The sequence below is a fragment of the Quercus lobata genome, chromosome 11 (assembly GCF_001633185.2).
Source record: "Quercus lobata isolate SW786 chromosome 11, ValleyOak3.0 Primary Assembly, whole genome shotgun sequence".
In the NCBI taxonomy this organism is placed as follows: Eukaryota; Viridiplantae; Streptophyta; class Magnoliopsida; order Fagales; family Fagaceae; genus Quercus; species Quercus lobata.
In genome coordinates, this window is record NC_044914.1 from 52,490,110 (window position 1) to 52,512,692 (window position 22,583).

General features: G+C 36.1%; 3 protein-coding genes and 1 pseudogene across 3 annotated transcripts; 2 read left to right on the plus strand and 2 right to left on the minus strand.

The window, feature by feature from the left end:
* The first annotated feature begins 6,420 nt into the window (after positions 1 to 6,420).
* LOC115967291 (UDP-glycosyltransferase 92A1-like) lies at positions 6,421 to 8,143 on the plus strand. Its single transcript, XM_031086369.1, has one exon. It carries the CDS (start codon positions 6,916 to 6,918, stop codon positions 7,528 to 7,530), a length of 615 nt encoding a protein of 204 aa, XP_030942229.1. The 5' UTR covers positions 6,421 to 6,915; the 3' UTR covers positions 7,531 to 8,143.
* A 756-nt stretch (positions 8,144 to 8,899) lies between these two features.
* LOC115967347 lies at positions 8,900 to 10,355 on the plus strand (annotated as a pseudogene).
* LOC115967348 lies at positions 10,197 to 13,526 on the minus strand. Its single transcript, XM_031086424.1, has 4 exons — positions 13,295 to 13,526; positions 13,104 to 13,207; positions 11,406 to 11,663; positions 10,197 to 10,607 (listed from the first exon to the last, which is right to left on the minus strand). Exons 1-4 carry the CDS (start codon positions 13,413 to 13,415, stop codon positions 10,440 to 10,442), a joined length of 651 nt encoding a protein of 216 aa, XP_030942284.1. The 5' UTR covers positions 13,416 to 13,526; the 3' UTR covers positions 10,197 to 10,439.
* A 7,553-nt stretch (positions 13,527 to 21,079) lies between these two features.
* Positions 21,080 to 21,842, minus strand: LOC115967858. Its single transcript, XM_031087012.1, has 2 exons — positions 21,540 to 21,842; positions 21,080 to 21,436 (listed from the first exon to the last, which is right to left on the minus strand). The coding sequence occupies exons 1-2, from the start codon at positions 21,687 to 21,689 to the stop codon at positions 21,104 to 21,106; spliced, it is 483 nt and encodes a 160-aa protein (XP_030942872.1). The 5' UTR covers positions 21,690 to 21,842; the 3' UTR covers positions 21,080 to 21,103.
* Positions 21,843 to 22,583: the final 741 nt, after the last annotated feature.

Below are 22,583 nucleotides of genomic sequence, written 5' to 3' on the forward strand. Positions count from 1 at the left end.
AACAACTCCCACACAACATGCACTGCATAGCTAAAACTAGTAAAATGCAGAAAAAATAAGCTTATCCAAGCTAAACAAGGTATACAAGCATGTTATATAAAGATAATATGGCCAACCTTGATTACAAATCCAAGATATATAATACAAAACACATTTTTCCTTCTTCCTTTTATTTTTTTTTTATTTTAAAAGGAATAGCAAAAACAACCTATCATGAAATGTATGAATGTTATGCAATGCAAATCCTAAAAACACAAAATAAAACAAAACAATAAAAGAAGAATTGTCACAAAGAGTATTGGGATGAAGCACAAGGACCATATCAGAAAGACTCAATTAGATTGGACCTTTTGCATCCAAAACATTTTAATGCAACTCTGGCATTAGAATTATTATTCATATTACAATAATGAGCAACTCCAGGATTAGTATAAAGATTTAACGCCTTTACCAATTCACCAATAAGTACCATAGAATCTTGTTCTTGAGGCATAGGTACTTTTAGCTTATTTGCTTGCTTTGCAACTTGCAATTTGAAACAGTTTGAGCGAATATTCCCAGCCTTTTCAAAAAATGACAAACCCATAAAGGTCTATTAGGAAACTTATCCTTAGGGAGGTTGGGATTCTTAGGCTTAGACACTATAAGATCAATCCTAATCTTTCTAGAAGGTGATGTAACTTCTATTGGTTTGACAATCTCACTCTTGAGGGGCTCAGAAGAAGAAACAAAGTTTGTGGAAGGAGTTTCAGACACTGAGATGCTATCTACAAAACCCAGACCAATTTTGTCTAAGGGAGACTTCTGAACGTTCAACATGTGATTAAGTTTAGAACTAGCAGACCTATTTGTTTGCTCTCTAGCAACAGATAACTCTAGTCCCATGTTCTTAACCTTATCAAACAACATGTTTTCAGCTTTCACCTTATCAATCAAAGTATTAGCATCAAGTAATTTCAACAACAAATTTTTCTTATCAAGTTGAAGAAAAAAAATTTTCTTTAAACCTAAGTCAACATTCATTGCATCATTTGTAACAACCTTGCAAAGCATATTAAAAACTTCTTGCAAATTAGCACATTCAAAGAGTTCCCCATCAGAAGGGGCCTTTTCAACCACAACACTATCATCAACTATAGTAGTAGTTGTGAAAGCAATGAAGTTTCCATCCTCATCACTAGTAGACTCATGATCAAAAACTCCATCATCACTAAGGGTTATAACCATTACTTTACCCTTTGATCTCAAGAATGTAGGATATTTTAATTTCACATGACCATACCCTTGACAATCAAAACATTGTTGACCTAGAGAATTGTTAGAGATTTGATCAACTTTCTCTTTTGATTTCTCATAATTATTAACCATAGTTGGCTCATTCCTCTTAAAGTTTCTAGGTTCAGTATTGTTTTCACCTCTTGCCCTTCTATTGTTGTTCTTAAAAAAGTTTCTAAAATTCTTGATAAGATAAGTAATCTCTGTAGAAGAGAGTTCATCATCAAATTCATTCCCATCAACATCATCAACTGACTTAAGAGCCATTGATTTGGATTTGTTTGTCTTTGGTAGGTCTAACTCATAGGACTAAAGAAATCCTACAAGCTCATCAACAGAAATGAAGTCCACATCTTTGCTTTCAGTAATGTCAATCACTTTAGATCTAAAGTCCTCAGTTAAGAATCTAAGTATCTTCCTAACAATCTTAGATTGATCATAAATTTCACCCAAATTATAAGCAGAATTAACAATATTATTTAGTATAGCATAAAATTCATCAAAATATTCATCATTAGACATTCTAATGCTTTCAAATCTAATAGTTAACTGTTGCAATATGATTTAGTTTAGCACAGTTTGGAGAACAGTATGAGCAACCTCAACATTTGATATTCTCTTGAATTCCTCCATAGAAACAATATTAAAAATAGCATTCATAACTTTACTATTAAAAGCGACTACCTCTTTTTAAGAAGTTGACCACTCCCTTACAGGAATAGTCAGTTTCTTCCATCCGTATTCAATGGAATTCCAAACTCTTTCATCAATAGATTTCAGGAATGCTTTCATCCTTACCTTCTAGTAGGCATATTTGTTCCAATCAAAGTGAGATGGGATCACAAGAGAGTGACCATGTTCCATGACAACAGGAGTCAAGGATCAATTCTTAGATCAAAATATCTAAAAACACAAAAGCTAACCTGCTCTGATATCACTTGTACATTTTTAGACCCTTTAACACAAGCTGTTTAACCTAGTTATTTAGCCAAATGATTACTTAAATAAATTATTCAGAACTAAGTTAATATAATAGAATCATATCATGTAAATGATGCGGAAATATAAAGAATACAACGATATAATAACCTAGGAAAACCAAACCGATAAAAAACCTAGAGATGATTTAATCTAACTATCCTCAAGGTAAAATAGATCCACTATGAAAGAATTGAAGTTTTTTATAATAAAACTTAGACCACTAACATTCTATTGCTACCTCATGTAGAAAATTTACTACCACAACCACATGTCAGCTCCAAGTCTACAAACTATTTCTTTCTTTGATCCACTGTAATCACAAGTTCTCCTACTTGTGACTTTGAGACTCCACTCAAAGGTTTCGGATCTTCTTTAAAGTTCTTTATGCAGCAACTGAAGAGATCATCAAGTTCTTAACATGAATCTTGAACTTGATAACCTTAAGTGTGTGTATGAATGTAAACATCTCTAGATCTTACAAAAAATTCAACACACAACTCACAAAAAAACTTCCCAAACATAGCTAGGGTTTTTCCTTTTATAGTTGGAGTAAAACATAAAACCTTACACATCAAACGAGCTTAGGTTGAATTGGAATTTATGTAGAAAAATAAATCTGCACATGGTTCAATAGATCGAGTCTAATTTTCGATCAATTAAGCCTTGCAGATTGAGTTCAATAATTTTTGCAATTACTCGATTCCAATTTTACAAGTAAACACTCTTTAAGCAAGCCTAAACCTAGACTCTATGTTTTGATCATGGTTTGCCAACACAATACAAATTGAAGTTCTAATACATTAGTTCCTAAAGTCTTAGAACCTGACAGTTCACACTTCCACTCAAAACAACTTATGACAATCTCCCAAAAATTCACATATCTATCAGTAACACAAATAGAATATTTTGTTCCAAATGTTCCATTTTATGCTCCACTAATTACAGTATGCTATGCGTCTAATAACAAATAGTGGAACACTTAAAATGTGGCAAATGATTTTTATTCATGTAAACAATCTTCTCAGTTAGTGAATGAGTTTAGTATTAAAATCTTCTTACACTCTCAAGTTAGGAATCTTTCATAGTTATAATGTTTATGTGGCTTATATTACCAAAGACATACTTGTTAAAGTTCCAACCTACTAGCTAATTACAAATTGTATAGTATGGCCATCAAATTCAAAACATGGCAGGTTCCCTTTATTTTCTATGAAAATTTTTAGACAAAATTTGTGATAAAACTAGTATCTAAGTTGTTTCTATTTTATGTAAGTAAAGCCCAATTGTTGTTGACTTGTTGGATTATATAACTTTTCAAAGATACACCAGGATTAAGGACCATAATATGCATTATCACTGCACACCCTTGGTGCAATAGTCACTTCACAAGTATAAGTGCTTGTGGGGTGTGGGGTGTGGGGGGCAAGGGTCAGGGTTCAAGTCTCTAGAAGAAAGTTTCACACACATATACACTTAAATTAAGCTAAAATCGAATTCTATCTTGTAAAAAAAATAATAATAAAAATATAAAAAAAAGGACCATAATATGCATTTTAAAAAAAATGCATAATATTTTGCCACCACTCTTCATGTGCTTGATCGTTATCTAAGAGCAACCACATCAGTTCGTGCATTATACATACCCATTTTTACACTAAAAACTTACTTTTTCTATTTTACACATTTAATTTTATAAAATACCCACATCAGTTCATCTATTCTACCATCTTATTTATTTAAATAATCCTTTTCTTACTTTTCTTATTATTATTTTATCTCAAACCCTCTCTTTTCACTCTCCACTCACAAGCCTCTCTCTCTCTCTCTCCACTCACTAGACTTTGTTCTAGAGTTTCTCTGAAACTCCTCTCTATTCCAAGATTTTCACTCCTCTCTATTCCAAACTTTCTGAACTTTCGATCCAAGCAGGGAGCACGGCACCTAGAAGAACTCCGATTCAAGCACGACGAGAAGAACGCCGATCCAAGCACTCCAATCCAAGCACGCCGATCCGCCACAAGCGCCAATCCACTCTCTCTGTCTCCGCTCCAGGCACGGCGAGAAGAACGCCGATCCAAGCACTCCGATCCGCCACAAGTGCCGATCCACTCTCTCTGTCTCCAATCCAAGTACAGCAAGAAGAACGCTAATCCAAGCACTCCGATCCAAGCATGTCGTTTTGCCACAAGTTCCGATCCACTCTCTCTGTCTCCGTTGGTGTGTCCGTGTGTTGGTGTGTTTGGTTTTGTGGTGTTTCTGGGTGATTTTGTTGTTGATTTTATGGTTGGTTTTTTATTTTTGTGGTTGATTTTTGATTTTGACTGTGGGAGCGTGTGTATCAGAGGAAGAAGCAGATGATGATGAGGGTGTTGGTTGTGTAGATGGAGAAGAGAGAGAAAAAAAAAGCGAAATTAGAAATTATTATAATAATGTATAGATGAGCTATAGAAACCGTGTATATATACACGGTTATTGTAGCTCATGGAAATTTTTAGAAGATTTTACACAGTTTTACATGAGCTGATGTGGGAGGTTTTTTGGCCAAAATGTGTAAAATGAGGAAGTTTTTGTATTATAGAAGAGTATCCACCAACTGATGTGGATGCTCTTAGTAGATAAAAAATTGTAGTTCTACTAATCACAGTCTACCGGATAGGAAAGTTATAGTAAAAGTTATGAGTTTATTTGTGGTATTAGAAAAACTCCCATTTAAAACTCGTTAACACACCATCTAAAAGAAATAGACATACTAATAGCCCTACCTTTAAAGAGGTCATTTAACATTAACTACAAGGCCTACAAGTACAGAACCTCATGCAATGGAACTCAGAAAGATAACATAATGATTTCTAATTAGATGCTACACTACAATTTTCCTAGGGGTTTCGGAGGGGATGGTTGAGGCTTTGGGTTAGGCACATACTACTAGCCTATATGTGTATTGTTTGGCCTTGAATAGAGACACAAAACTAATGCTTGTTTCTAAATAGTTTGTTGTATAATTAATTTGGTTGAATTTACTGGCACGAATGCTGCACCTAGCCAGTAGCCAAAAATGTGATGCTCCCTATTATACCTAGTGCCGTCTTTCATAATAACCTAGTACTTCAATTTATGGTTATTTTAAAAAAAGTATCTAAGTATTCTTAAAATACGGTCAAAATATAGTAAGTAACGTGGTAATCAACACATTTAATTAAAAAAATATAACATAAGTTCAAAAAATACAACAACAAAGATTTTAGTCTCAAATTTTGGAATCGGTTATAGATCCCCGACAAGATTAATTAAGGTCAGCGCTAAATAGTTTTCCTACTTTCTATTCTATCCAAATTCATAGCCTCTATTATTTCTTTAATTGAGATATATCATTTCTACCTATTTCTACTAATATTACTATCATTTTTGTCTTCTTCTACTTTTTTTTCATTCTTGCAACCATTTCACACTTTCATACCGGTGTAGTATTTGCCCTCCTCAACACATGCCTAAACTATCTTAAGCAACTTTCCCTTATCTTTTCATCAATGAAACCATCCTTATTTTTAAGCGATTTTTTTTTTTTTTTTAATATCTCAAATCCTTTTTTTTTTTTTTTTGTATATTTCCTCTAATTTATTTTAACGTTCTCATTTTCCTTTGTTTGAGTGTTTGACTTTATATGTTATCTTCTTGATCGGTAATTGGTAATTCATTAAAATCATATCAACAGCCCGAATCAAAACAAGTGAAATCAATGGTTAAATCTATAAGTAGGTACCGTACCCACACAAAAAAATGTAGGTACTGTAGAATGACTCCTGTTTTTTCCTTTGTTTGAGTGTTTGATTTTATATGTTACCTTCTTGACTAGTAATTGGTAATTCATTAAAATCATATCAACGGCCTGAATCAAAAAAAGTGAAATCAATGGTTAAATCTATAAGTGGGCATCGTACACACACGAATAAAATAAAATAAAATAAACAAAAAAAAAAATGTAGGTATTGTAGAATGACCCTTAATTAATTAATCCTTGTATTAGGTGGCCTACATTTATTGGAGTACCATTTCGTTTTGCACGGAAACAATGTTTGTGTCTTCTCGCACGCACTCTGCAAATAAATAGGACAATGCATTTCCAATCCCCACCACAATTCTCTGCTTCTCCTTAACTTCCCATTCCCTGTTTGGCTGTTTCCACTCTCATTGTTGCCATGGCCAATGGAAGAGAAGAAAGAAACATTGTCATGTTCCCTTTCACGGCTGCTGGCCATCTCAATCCTTTCATGGCACCTGGAAGACAGTTGGAACGAAAGGAGGGCTACACTGTTACCGTAGTAAACACCCCTCTTAACATCCAAAGACTCAAATCTTCTCTCCCTTCCAAAACCAGCATAAGGCTTGCTGAAATCCCTTTCCATGGGACTAACTATGGTCTCCCACCTGCTGTAGAAAACACAGATACACTGTCTCCTGAATTATTCATCCACCTCATGGAAGCCTCAGAAAATCTTGAATCTCCCTTCAAAAGCCTCCTCATCGACATTTCCAAACACGGCAGTTGTGCCCCCATGTGTATCATCTCAGATATGTTCTTGGGATGGACAGTCAAAGTTGCCATTTGCCAATGAGCTTGGAATTTATCATGCAGTATTCATTGCTGGGGCTGGTTACAGCATGGCCATATATTTTTCCCTCTCTCTTAACGAACACCAATTCCAGACTGATGATCAGGAATTTTTGCTGCCTGACTTTCCTGAAGCATCCAAAATTCAACAATCACAACTTCGAAATGATCTCAGGCTTACTGATAGTACCAATGCTTTGTGGCTTTTCCGGACACGGCAGTTCTCACATTGCTTTTGCTCTGATGCAATTCTCTTAAATACCATGGAGGGATTAGGGGATATTGGTGTACAATATTTTAAAAGGAAAATGGGAGGGAAGCCAGTCTGGATGATTGGACCAGCCTGCTCTTCCATGAAGAATGATGCCTATTACCAAGAAGAGAGAAGTGAGAAACTTTCTTCAAAAACCGAGAGTTGTTGTGAATGGCTAGATCTCCACCCACCAGCTTCAATTCTGTATGTATCTTTTGGATCATATGGGACCATTTTACCTTCACAAATGATGGAATTGGCATTGGGTTTAGAGGCAAGCAACAAGGCATTTATTTGGGTCATTAGGCCACCATTTGGTTTCAATCCAACTGAAGACTTCAGAGTCGAGTGGTTGCCTGATGGCTTTAAAGAAAGAATGAGAGAGAAAAAATCAAGGTCTCTTGATACATAAATGGGCTCCCCAACAAGAAATTTTATCTCACAAGTCCATAGGTGCATTCCTCAGCCATTGTGGTTGGAACTCAATTCTGGAAAGCTTGAGTCAAGGGGTACCAATCATAGGCTGGCCACTTGGTGGAGAGCAGTGCTTTAACTCCCAAATGCTGGAAAATGAAGTTGGTGTTTGCGTTGAGGTTGCAAGAGGGGTCGACTCTGAGACCAAACATGACGAGATTGCAAGGGTGATCAAGATAGTATTGGGAAAAACAGAGAAAGGAGAGGAGATGAGAAGAAAGGCCAATCAAATGAAGGAGATGATGGAGGATGCATTAAGAGGAGGAGGAGGTTTTGAAGGATCATCTATTAAGGCCATCAATGATTTCCTAGGCACAGCAACCTCAATAAAGAAAAGCTCTACCTTGAAATAATCTCATCAACAAACTGACATGTATGCATAAGCTAAAATAAAAGACTTGCTACTTTAGTTGCCTGGTGTGTTAGATTGTAATGTTTAATCATGAAAAAATGTCTAGACTACTACCAATTGTGTGTCAAAGGTCAAAGGAGAGTGAGAGTCGCAGAGTAATACAATATGTAGAACTCGAGCAATAACCTACAGGCATGTAGATTAAAGTACTCATGGAATAATAATGTGGGAATCTTGATTTCTCAATGGTCAGGCATCAAGAGAACTGCATTAAGCACGCACAATTCCTCTTTCATTTTTTTTTTCTTTTTTTAATTCTGAGAAGCATATACTCGTGTCGAAAGAGAAATAATTAAATCTAGAGGATTGATTTAAGGATTTAGGAGAGCTTCAATCACACTAAGGGAGTTCCCTTCAAGCACAACAAAAGAGAGGTGGTGATGGACTGCCAACTTGAGGAAATAGATGTCCTCTTTTAAGTGCAATGATAGACGAATAGGTGTATTGACTATGGATATATACAACCTTTCAGTTTCACTACCATAATTTTTATGGCTATACAACGGTGCATTGTTCTTCTTTGTCTACCGATGACAAAGAAATAGAACTGGGTTCATCTAATTCTAAACAAAAACAAAACTTTTTTACTGGTTTAATTCCAAAAGGAAAAGATTCCGTACAATACAAACATCACTGAACAAATCTCAAACTCAATTGAGTATTTGCGTGGCTTCACCGGCACATCAGACCGGATGTTATTATATATAATTAGTTGGTTGTAGTACCGACACAGATGTGCAATAGCCAGTAACCACACTGGTGCTACTGAGACAAATGGTCCCTAGTATGCCTCATGCCGTCAACAACTCTTCGAATATAGTAACATGCTATTTAATACAAAAATATAAAATCAAATCAAAAAAAAAAAAAAATTAATCATTTTCTTTGGTGGCCTACCTACATGAGCACTCTGCGAATAAATAGAACAATGCATCATGCATCTCCAATCCCCCACCACAATTCTCTGCTTCTCCTTAACATTCCATGCCCTCTTTTCCCTCTCTATAATTGTTGCCATGGATAATGGAAGAGAAGAAAAAAACATTGTCATGTTCCCTTTCATGGCTCCTGGCCATCTCAATCCTTTCATGGCACTTGCAAGACTATTGGAACGAAAGGAGGGCTACATTGTTACCATAGTAAACACCCCTCTTAACATCCAAAGACTCAGATCTTCTCTCCCTTCCAAAACCAGCATAAGGCTTGCTGAAATCCCTTTCCATGGGACTAACTGGGAGGGAAGCCAGTCTGGATGATTGGACCAGCCTGCTCTTCCATGAAGAATGATGCCTATAACCAAGAAGAGAGAAGGGAGAAACTCTCTTCAAAAACTGATAGTTGTTGTGAATGGCTAGATCTTCATCCCCCAGCTTCAGTTCTGAATGTATCTTTTGGATCACATAGCACCATTTTACCTTCACAAATGATGGAATTGGCATTAAGTTTAGAGGCAAGCAACAAAGCATTTATTTGGGTCATTAGGCCACCATTTGGTTTCAGTTCAACTGAAGACTTCAGAGCCGAGTGGCTGCCTGATAGCTTTGAAGAAAGAATGAGAGAAAAAAATCAAGGTCTCTTGGTGCATAAATGGGCCCCCCAATAAGAAATTTTATCTCACAAGTCCATAGGTGCATTACTCATTCATTGTGGTTGGAACTCAGTACTGGAAAGCTCGAGTCAAGGGATACCAATCATAGGCTGGCCACTTGGTGGAGAGCAGTGCTTTAACTCCCAAATGCTGGAAAATGAAGTTGGTGTTGAGGTTGCAAGAAGGATCAACTCTACGACCAAACATGACGAGAGTGCAAGGGTGATCAAGATGGTATTGGGGAAAACAGAGAAAGGAGAGGAGATGAGAAGAAAGGCCAATCAAATGAGGGAGAAGATGGAGGATGCGTTAAGAGGAGGAGGAGGAGGTTTTGAAGGATCATCTATTAAAGCCATCAATGATTTCCTAGGCACAGCAACCTCAATAAAGAAAAGCTCTATCTTGAAATGATCTCATCAACAAACTGCCAATCTGCCTTATATGCATGAGCTAAAATAAAATACTTAGCAACTTTAGTTGCCTGGTGTGTTACTTAGTGTGTTAGATTGTACTGTATCACATCATGAAAAATGTCACTACGACATAATTTAAAAGTACTTGTGGAATAATAGAGGGGGAACATTGATTTCTCAATGGTCAGGCATCAAGAGAAATGCAACATGCATGCACTATTCCTCTTTCATTTTTTTAATTGTGTGTACAATCACACGCATAACACACAAAAATCCAATTTGATACTAATACAACCCTAGCCATCTCATAAATTAATACAGTTTTTTTTTTTTCAAAAGTTCCTATAAAAGAACATTAAAATATACATAGGCAACTATATTGAGATCCCACCACTAGTGTAGAATATACATACTCTATAGGCCAACCATCCCCCTCACTGGATAGGAAATATGTCATTGCCATCTTCTGTATCCAGATATTTGAAGTTAACATTATCCCAACCTTGACCTCTGTAATTAAAATCCGGGCTCACATAGCACTTCATCTCATGAAACAGATTCAAATTATCCACAAGCTTATGGAATGCGTTGCACCCACAACACTACAAAACAGAAGGAAAACAATCAGAGTCATTTAATTCATCTCAATAGCAACAGATCATGAGATAGAAACACAAATTAACAAATTATCAAAAATTTAAAATATGTAGTACCGAACAGAAAAGAAACAATCATACTCAAAAAAACAAATAAACCATCTTAATCCATAAAATTTGTTGTCAATCCATTGATAAATATCCAAAACAGATCATAATCCCCAATTTACATCCCCACTTAAAGACAAAAGTTTTACAATTCTAATCACATAAATAAATTCAACCAAAACTTCACTTAAAATAAATAAATTTCAACCCATCCTCAAAATTAATTGCCACAAGTTTCAGCCAAATCACTAAAAAGAATATCAAGTAGGAGAGCCAAAAGTTTACATATCTAATTATTTAACTAACCAATTTCCATATTAAATTGTCAAAGTGTTCAGCTACATCACAAAGATGCTCTAAGAACCTTAAGCCGGAATTTTAACAATTCTACATTTGCTAAATTTACCATCAACTAATTATCTTTTCCAGCTAAATGATACCACCATTTAAATCACTCAGCAGTCTGAACATGAATATTCAATCAACCATCTTATGAATTGAAGTTTAAGTTGTCAAATGCTACAAGAATATCAAACTACTAACAAGAACATTAGATTAGTAGCTCACAACATTCTAAACCCAAAATTTCACTAGCATTAATTAAATCTTCTAAATATTACCCTAATCAAATCAGGTTAACAATCCATACACACTACAAATGAGTATGATTTATATATTTACAATGTGATTTATTACCTGCACAAAGACAGTGCCATCGGTATAAGCATGAGGGTTAATAGCCCGTGTTGTCCTCTGCCCACAAATGTTACAAGTAAAAGCCACACGCATTCTCCGGCGAGGTGATTTAGTGAACAGAGACCATGGCAAAGTGGAGACATTCTCAGAGACAGAATTGGTCTCAGTCCCAGCAGGGTTGGAAGGACCTTCCATACCCGAACCTGTTGTCCACCCTCTCCCCGCAGCTGCATTCAGTACCAATCCCATTGCCACATCCTAACAAACAAAGATTCATTTAGGGAAAAATAAAAATCCAAGAAACTTAACTCCAAGAAGTAATACAATCAGTTGGGAACCACACCTTATTAAACAGAGACATTTGAGTCAAATCTTATTGCCTTGTTCAATTGCCATAATATGTTAGGAAAATCAAACAAATAGAACCTTGTTTTTTTACTAGGGACCTAAAAGCCTGAAATATAAACATAACTAATCTGTCTTGCTCACTAGAAAATCTCACATAATATATAAAGTGGATGTTGAGAGAATGTCTAAACCAAAAACCCTAAAATGTCTCATATTATGACACATAGCTATGTTAACTCTACAGAATTTTTAAAGTCCTAACAAACATGTGACACATTTGCTAACACTACATTTGCTAACGCTTAAAAGATCATCAAAATCAATTTTCATTTGGAACAAATTACGTCCTTTTCAAGGTAATTGAAAGGGGCCTATTTAGCCACATTTGATGAAGAGTACGTTTGCTATTGTAAAACACAAATAGAATCCCATCAAACACTATTAGAAAATTCCTTTCAAGAAACAAAGCATCAAATGGCCGAAGAATTCCATCATACAGAATCAGAAGAATTACTTTGGAACTTTTCTACGCAATGTTTGTTTTGCACACAGAGGTTGTTCCAATTCAGTTTGGAGGTTGGTCAAATTTACTTTTATTCATGTGTATCTTTTGTAATTTACTCTCAAGGTCAACAATTTTTTTCCCCTTACAATTTCAAGCCAGTCTATTGAAAACTTCTACATTTTCACTGTACGTTTTTGCTTTTAATCTGTTTCAAATAAATTCTACAGTACATAGAGAGAAACTTTAAATCTTTCTATGTAATGGCTATACATGTAGTTCGTATTCATTTTATGGTATCCAACTTCATCTTATATGCATTTGATTATGTTCTCTTCCAATCATATTTGTACCATATTTACAAATAATTTTGTTGCAATGAATAGTCAACATTTCTTTTTTTTTAATGTGGTTGTCCATTTACAACTTTTTTCTAGAGCAACCCATTTGTGTATAATGAGTTTCTTAGCCTCTCTTTGGGAAATATTTTGCAATACGAGCTATTTTAACTATACTTCTTTACCTCTAGCACTAATTATTGCCAACTATCGTATTATAAAATGAATAAATAAAAAATGTTAGTGTTAATTGTTATTGATTTTTTTTTTTTTGTTGGATTTAATTTTGTTTTTCAGCTATGATTTTAAAATTTTCTCAGCTCATGTAGAATACAAATAATTATGTACTAATTTTATTGGACAAAAAGGAATAAATTGATATATTTGGTTACTAGCATTGAATTCTATCACAAATGAAAGCTTTCATGAACCATGGTTTCATTTACCACAAATTTTCTTTTCAATATTTCTTCTATTTTTCCTTCAATATCTTAGAGAGAGAGAGTATACCTTTGAGAGAGGAGAGAGAGAGAGATGGCGATTGCTGAGAATTGGAAGACTCTTGATTTCCTTCGAATCAGACTCGGGATTGTTAATCGATTCATTGTCTTTACCTGGAAATCGCAACATATTATGAATCGATACACACAAAAAGACAAACTCTGTTTGGTTGCCGAGAAGAGGAAAAAAAAAATCAATACCTTTGGAAGCGAGAGGGAAATGGAAAGGTCTCGAAGGAAGTGTTCGTTTGAGAGGGAAATTAGAGAAAGGAGAGGAGGAGGACATGATCGTTGCAGAGGAGGAGCTCATTACGGTTTCCATGGGGATCGACTCGGTCCAACAGAGAGAAGATAAACTCAGTGAGTCGGCGTGACTCGCTTCGCTGTGAAGAAGATAGTATTACTGTATAATTACAAATTTACAATTTGTTTGAGTCGAAAAATATCGTTGTGGTGGTATATAAGTCAGAGAAGACTGAGATGGGCTTCATAGCTTTCAGGCCAAGCTGGCCCAGTTAAGTCTTGTTGGGTTTAGTTATAGAACAAAATTCTCAGCCTGGCCCACTTACTATAGGGTCAACTTGCCAATTCTCTCTCTCTTCGATTCATATGTTTTGAACTAATATGATTTGGTGGTAAAAGTTCTCGTATCACTTCATTTGATTCTTGACAAAAGTTAAGTAGTTCGAATCATGACGTGGACTCAATGAGTCCACAGTCCAAACTAGAAACCTCATTTTTATTAAGGGTAAAAAATATCAAATGTCATGTAATTTGAAAAAATATTTTAAAAGTTAACTTTATTTACAAAAAAGTAAAGGTGTTTACTAATTTATCAATTTTATCCTTAGTTTTTGGAACTAATTTTATCCTTGTTTCTTTTACTCTGGTTTTCACTTTCTTTTTCACAAGTGTAAAAGATGTTTGATGTAATAGAATTTGAGTATTCCTCTTACACAGCTTGGTAATAATAAAGGTCCTATATATCAGTCTTTCACTTGTACATATCGATACTTAGTCTTATCCTTGTTCTTTATTAAGGTTTTCACTTCCCTTGTTACAAATTTATTAACAATTGACTCACTATAAGAACAAATATATATATATATATATATATAAGGGGTAATTATAGCTAACCCACCATATTAACTTACCCACCCGTGGTTTCATTTTTAACACTTTACCCACCCATCGTTCATTCTGTCTATATTTTGTAACCCACCTCTAATTATTCTGTTACTCTAACACGTTTCATCAAAAAATCAAACAAGAAATCAAATCAAACACTCCTCTTCCACACACTTTCTCACACTTGCTCACCCATTCAAAACCCTTGATTCTACATTGCTACCCACCTGATTTTTAGACTGAGAAATTGATTGGGTTTTGTTTGTGCAAGAACATCAAGGAATGAGACCCATGGATACTGGAAGGAGACCCACCGATTCATCCTTGCAGTAGGTGTCCCTAAATTTAGAATGAAAAAAATACAAGATAATTTTAAATTGCTTTTAGTATCATAGTTCCAAATTCAAACAAGTTGTTGAATGCTTATGAAATCTGTCAGGCAACACAACGCCATAGTCCCACATGGACAAGGTTAGTGCATATATTTATAAGTTTGTCATTTGTGGAGGGTATTGTACAAGCAAATTCAAGGTGGGGTTCATAACTCAAGCAATGTAACAATTGCTCCATATTATGTGAAAATTACATATCATTTTACCTACAATTAATGCAAAAACTACTTTTAAAAACTCCAATATGATCTTCATGAATAAACTTTGCAGGAACAGAACTTGCTTCGTAATGGCAAATACTTCACACGGTAACACAAAAAAGGTGATTGAAAGATCACTGCAAATTACCGTAGGCTTCAGCATCTTCACTGCTCAACCCTTCTTCTAGAATTTGTGGGTCTCCTTCCTCAGTGTCCTTGCACAAACAAAACCCAGTCGATTTCTCGGTCTAAAAATCAGGTGGGTAGCAATGTAGAATCAAGGGTTTAAAATGGGTGAGCAAGTATGAGAGAGTGTGTCGGAGAGGAGTGTTTGATCTGATTTCTTGTTTGATATTTTTATGAAACGTGTGAGTAATGGAATAATTAGAGGTGGGTTACGGAGTATAGACGAAATAAACCACAAGTGGGTAAAATGTCAAAAATGAAACCACAGGTAGATAAGTAAAATTTGAGACAAAACACAGGTGGGTAAGTTGTAATTACACAAAAAATAAACTACAAATAAAAGCATTCACATTAAAGGTGTCAAACCGACCCAAAAAACACTAAAAACCCTACTACATTAAAGGTGTCAAACCTATAATTTTTTAACACCTAGTTATAGTAAATTGTCATCTTTAGCAGTTTATTGTAACTAGATAGTAAACAATAAAAAAAAAATGTAATTTAAATGAAAGTTACAGAGAGACGTTTGAGTGGTAAAAGAAAGAATAAAAATTAATATTTAAATAAAGTGGTAAAATAATAGAGTATTTGATATTGGGTGTATTGTAAAGTGAGATGTTAAATTTTTGGGATAATTACACATTACCCACCTGTGGTTTACCTCGAATTCTAAGTGCCTACCCGTGGTTTGAATTTTGACACTTTACCCACCTGTGATTATCTCCGTCTATGTGCCGTGTGCCCACCTCTCCCTCACTGTTACTCTAACATAGGAAATAGATCAAAGGTCACTCCCATCCAGATCAAAACACTCACTTTTCCAAAAACTATTCAGTCACTCTCATCCCGCTTACTCACCAGAAATCACTTAGTGTCACTCTCAAAAATCACTCAAAATCACTCACTCACTCCCCCTTCACCGTTAACGTAAGAAATAGTTGAAAACTCACTCCCATTCGGTCACTCTTGCTCAACAAAAATCACTGAGCGTCACCCCCAAGAATCACTCAAAATCACTCACTCACTCACTCACTCCCATCATTCGTGCAAACCGAACCGACGAAGACGGCTTCTCCGTTCAGTTGTGGCAGGAAGACTCACTACTGGGTATCGCGCTTCGCTTCACTTGACTGGGATTTGAACGCTTGAGGTCGTGCATGCAAACCGATTTGAGGAGGATCAAGATTATTGCCTCTGTTCTATTCAGCCGTTGCAGGTAGATTAGGATTTTGCGTTTTAATCTTTGAAATCTAGGGTTCTAAATTGGGTCTTAAAATGCCGGTGGATTTTAAAATGCCGGTGGTGGGTTTTAAAATGCCGATGCCGATGGTGGGTTTTAAAAACCCATTTTTTAATTTTTTTACAGAGTCGGAGAAATTTCCAGCTGAAACCCAATTTTGTTTTTACAGTTGCTCCTCATTTTTTTATGTTGTAGGCTTTGATGATTGTTCTGTTTAGTATTACCCGCCTCTCCCTCACCCGATCATGCTCATGATTGTTCTGTTGTAGGCTTTCTCTCTGCCGTGATTTGTATTGTTTAATTGTTTTTGTGGAATGTTACCAAATTGAAATCAGTTTGATCATTGGTTACTGCTTCTGTCAATTTGAAATCAGTTTGATTTACTGCTTCTATTACCAAATTGATCATTGGTTCTGATTTTCAGATTAATTAGAATGTTACTGGTTGAGTCTGTTGTGGACAGCATGTTATAGTTAGTGTCTAATGGACCAGTGAACTAATTATGAATTTGACCAGTGAACTAATGAACCAGTGAACTTGAAAACCCTCCATTCCCTTTAAAAGTTGAATAATGCTCATGATTTTATTGAAATAATTATTCAGTCAATTATGATATAAGCTGGATGGTTATATATGCATTTTAAAATAAGTCCAACTACATTCTGAGTTCTCTTGTTTGCTCAATTCTGTTTTGAAATAAGTTTGTGATAATAATCGACCAGTTAACTAATGGTGCTGCTCTTATTACTACTCTTATCCATATAGGTATTGAGTCTTTATTAACAATAGAACTAGATGCCTCATTTTTATATGTATGTTTTAAGGCTTTGATCATCTTTCATTTATAAGTTTTATCATCTTCATTTATTCTGTTGTGTTTTACATGCAGATGGCTGACTTAGTATTCAATTTTGAGATTCATCATGGTGGGCAGTTTGTGTGGAACCCAGATTTGGTATATTTAGGAGGTAGTACTTCTTTTGTTGATAATGTTGACCCAGATAGACTTAGTTATTTTGAAATACAAGATATTTGTTGTGATGTGGGGGCACTTAGTACAAGTAGATATCATTATCTTATTCCTGGAGGTAATTTGGAGCAAGGGTTAAGGCTTATAAATGAAGATGATGATGTTGTTTATATGTGTGAGATCCATGCTGCATAGCCTACAGATAAGATAACACTATATGTTGAGGGTGGTGAGGAGCCACTTGCTGTTGAACAACCATTTGGTAATGAGGAAGTAGCAAATGATGATGATGATGTGCATGAGGTGGGTGAGAGTGATGATGATGTGCATGAGGGAGGTAATGTGGATGCTGAAGGAGGTGATTCTGATCGGTTAGAGGAAGGGTTTGAGGGGCCAGATTTTGATGATGATGTTTTTGGAAATGTAGATGATGGGCCATCTACACGTGCAACCCCACATAGGCCCTCTGAAGGAGATGATGGGCCATCTACCCATGAGGATGCAGCCCCACATAGGAATACTGCAGCTGACAATGACCCACCTCTTGAAGAGGGTGAATGGATTGACCCATCTCTTGAAGATGACATGGAAAGTCTAGTAGGGTCTGATGATGATCAGCCAGCACCAGCTGCAAAAGAACCTGAGTTTAATGTCCAAACTGACATGAGAAAGCCAAAGTTAAGGAAAGGAATGAAGTTTCCAAACTCTAAAGTATTTAGGGAGGCATTGAGAGAATATGCGATAAAGAAGCCAGTAAATATCAAGTTCAAGCTGAATGAGAAGAAGAAGATATCAGTTTATTTTATCAATGAATGTGGATGGAGGTGTTATGCATCTCAACTACCTGAAGAGTTGACATTCCAAATAAAAACATTCAATCCGGAGTGCACTTGCCCTAGATCCTTCAAACACAGCCAAATGACTTCAACTTATGTTGCAAAGAAGTTTATGCAGGAGTTTGACAAAAACCCCAATTGGAAAGTGGCTGGTGTTCAACATCATGTGAAGCAAGCACTTGAAGTTGACATAAGTTACAGTCAAGTGTATAGGGCAAAAAGGAAAGCTACTGACTTGGTTACTGGGGATGAACAGCTGCAATATGGGAAACTTAGGGATTATGCAGAGATGATAAGATTGACTGATAAAGGAAGTAGGGTTATTTTGCAAACTGAAATGAAAGATGAAAATGCATAGCCGAAATTTAAGAGAATGTATATTAGGTATAATGCACAAAAACTTGAGTTTTTGGGAGGTTGTAGACCAATTATTGGTTTAGATGGGTGCCACTTGAAAGGCAGATTTGAGGGGCAAATACTTTCTGCCGTAACTAGAGATGCAAATGACAATATTTTCCCAATTGCATTTGCTGTTGTTGAGCAAGAAAACAAAGATTCATGGGTATGGTTTCTGCAGCAATTTTTAGATGACATTGGGGATCCAGAGCAACTTAATCTGGTCTTCATCAGTGATAGACAAAAGGTATGACCTACAATTGTACTAACATATTTAGTAGACATTTTTAAAGTTCAATAATAATTGAGATGTTGTTTTGTAACAAAGATGCTGTTTTGTAACAATTGTACTAACATATTTACTTGTTCTGTTTTGTAACTTGTATAAGGGCCTTATACCTGCAATTGAGATGCTGTTCCCAACTTGTGAGCATAGATATTGTGTGAAGCATATCTATAATAATTTCAAAGTGGATCATAAGGGCTTAGAGTTGAAGGATGCACTGTGGAGATGTGCTGGAGCCACAACAGACAGGGAGTTTGAGAGAAGAATGCAAGAAATGAAGGATTTGGATGTCAAGGCATGGGAGTATCTTGCTGACATCAACCCTGCACAATGGTCTACGTCTCACTTTAGTAGTAGAGCTTTGTGTGATTGTTTAGCTAATAACTTGAGTGAGTCTTTTAATGCCATGATTTTAGAAGCTAGGATAAGCCAATTTTAGCAATGTTGGAGTGGATTAGAGTTAGGCTCATGACCAAACAATACAAAAAGATGAGAGGTATAGCAAAATACACTGGAAAAGTTTGTCCTAATATTCAAGACAAATTAGAGAGGTTAAAACATGAATCTATACCTTCCAATGCTACTCCAGCAGGCAGCTTCATGTATGAGGTTGATAATGGTCGTGAGAGACATGTGGTTGACTTGGCTAAGAAAGCATGCAGCTGTAGGATTTGGGATTTGACAGGACTTCCCTGCAAACATGGGATCTCTGCTATTGTTAAGAACCTGGAGAAAGTGGAGGACTATGTGCATCCTTGTTACTTAAAAGAGACATTTGCTGAAACATACAAAGAGATAATACAGCCAATGCCTGGCCAGTCTGAGTGGGTTAAGACTAACCAACCTGCTCCTGTTGCTCCTCATGTGTATAAACCACCTGGCAGACCACCAAAGCAAAGAAAAAGAGATCCTGAAGAGCCAAGGAACCCTTATAGAGTTTCTAGGATGAACAAGACAATCAAGTGTGGGAAGTGCAAGAAAGAATGACATAATGCAAGAGGGTGCAAGGCAGGCATCACTGGTGAAACTCCATGGCAGAGAAGAGATAGACTTGCTAAATCAGCAGCTGTAAGTATTTCCATGCTTTGAACTATATTCATTTCCTCTTTGTAGCTGTAAGTATTTCCATGCTAAATCAGCAGCTGTAACTTGTACTGCCCTCTTTGTAGGCACAAGGCAGTAAATCTACAAAAACAAAGCAGACTGCAACACCTCAAACTACATCTCAGCCACCAAGTACTAGATCTCAGAGTTTATACAGTGCTTTTGGTCAAACTGCATCTCAACCTGCACCAAACAATAGATCTGAGGCTGCAACTCAAACTGCAACTAGATCTAAGGCTAACTGGTTCTCTTCATCCTCACAACCAAGCTTCCATACCCCTAGAGAGACATGGGATTCTTTACCATCTCAAGCACCTCTGGCTTGTTCTATTTTGTTTATTTTTTTCCTCTTACTTGCTATTGTTGGATCATCTTGCTAACTGTTGGATTTTGGTTATGCAGCCAAGTGCATCTGCTAGGGGGTTTAAATGCATAAAGTTTCAACCAGTTGGTGGAAAGGGCAAGAATGCAACTGGCAAGGGCAAGAATGCAGCTAGCAAGGGCACCTAAAGTAGTAAATGACAACTTGGAAGATGTTAAAGTTTCAACAACTTTTTTGTTATAGTTCACTTGTTTAATGTATATGTCAAGTGTGAAAAACAATATTGGCAATTTCGATTGGAAATGTGTATGTCTGAGCACTAGTGGACTAGTTGGTGGGTTTTAATTGGAAGATGTGTAAAGTCACAGGATGTGCCAAAAACAATGTTGGCAATTTTGTATGCATGTGACGTAAAACTTTGTTAATGTCTCCACTTTTATTTTGTAAAGTCACTGAATAGGTTGCTCTTCTTTTATTTTGTGAAGTCACAGGATGTGCTCAATGACTCTTCACTTTTATTAATGTTAATGTGCATTGAAATAGGATAAAGTATTTTCTTGTGTTGTGCTTGTCTTGTGTTTTTGGTGGACTCTGTTTTTCTTGTCTTGTTCTTTTGGTGGATTTACACAGGTGTATGTATTCACACAACAAATCCTGTGTCTGTGTAAAACATGTTCCATTTATAGGCAGGTGTGCAACAAATCATGTATATGTGTAAAACATGTTCCATTTATAGGCAGTTGTGCATTGACACAGGTGTATATATTGAACCAACATGTTCCATTCAAGTTATTATGTTATTAACATTTCCACATAACACAATGTGCCAATATATATCAATCACAAGATGAAGTAAAAAGGAATAAAAAAAATTATACTAAACAATATTTGCACAAAAACAACACTTTCCATTTCAATTACCCAATAACATTTCAACATCCCACCAAGCATCATGGCAGATTAAGGTTCCTCGCTCTTACATTATTGTTCACTGAGGCAAAACACAACAACAACATTACAAAAATGAAAAATAACCATGACAAAACTAATGCCATCTTGTACAATCTCTCACTCTCTCTAACTCTCTTAAGTTTTTCTCTAATTTCTACATAAAGCTCATGAGTTTCTCTTTCCCTCTGGTTACATATTTCTTCCATTTCCTTAGTTGTCATTTCTCTCTGATTTGCAAGCTGCAATTCATTCTCAAGCATACTTATCCTTTCACGGTCACTCTTACAAGTTTCGTTATCCACCCACTGAAAGAAGCCACATTTGGGACCAACCTGAGCATTACAATTATAACAATTAATTTCACAGTTCACAATTAATCACAACTAATAATTCAATTCAACTCAATTCAAATACAACAATGTAATTGTTACTTACATTAAATTGACTACAACCAACGAATCTTCTTCCATAGTTACCAGTTTTTCGACTTGTTCTTAGGGCACAATTCTCAAGGGTACATAAATGACCATCTCCGGCACGGTAGAAACCACTAGTTGTAGAGCCATTGCCAGTTGATGAAGACATAGCAAAAATTTGTTACAAGCTTATAGACCAACAAATCTGTTACGAGTGGCAAGAATCAACTCATCTAAATTTAGTAACAACTACTCATGCTACAACCACATTGTTAAAAACGTTGATGGGCCACAGACCTGTATTTTAAAGTAATAAGAAAATGCAGATATATATTCATAATTGTTAAACCAGTAATAAGAAAATGCAGATATAAACCAGTTCCATGGTTAAGCAAGAACCGAATTTGGAAGAAAGACTACCCAATTTTAAAACCCACAGGAATTTTAACAAAGTGACCGTGCATATTAAGTGAGGAAGAAAGAAATACAATTATCACCGGGCATTTTAAAACCCACCACCGGCACCGGTATTTTAAAACCCACCACCGGCACCGGCATTTTAAAATCCACCGGCATTTTAAGACCCAATTCAGAACCCTAGATTTCAAAGATTAAAACGCAAAATCCTAATCTACCTGCAACGGCTGAACAGAACAGCAATAATCTTAATCTTCCTCAAATCGGTTTGCATGCACGACCTCAAGCTTTCAACTCCCAGTCAAGTGAAGCGAAGCGCGATACCCATGAGCGAGTCTTCCTGCCATAGCTGAACGGAGAAGCTGTCTATCTCGGTTCGGTTTGCATGAACGATGGGAGTGAGTGAGTGAGTGAGTGATTTTGAGTGATTTTTGGGAGTGACACTGAGTGATTTTTGGTGAGCAAGTCGGATGAGAGTGACTGAGTGGTTTTTGGAAAAATGAGTGTTTTGATCTGGATGGGAGTGACTTTGATCTATTTCCTATGTTAGAGTAACGGTGAGGGAGAGGTGGGCACACGGCACATAGACGGAGATAATCACAGGTGGGTAAAGTGTCAAAATTCAAACCACGGGTAGGCACTTAGA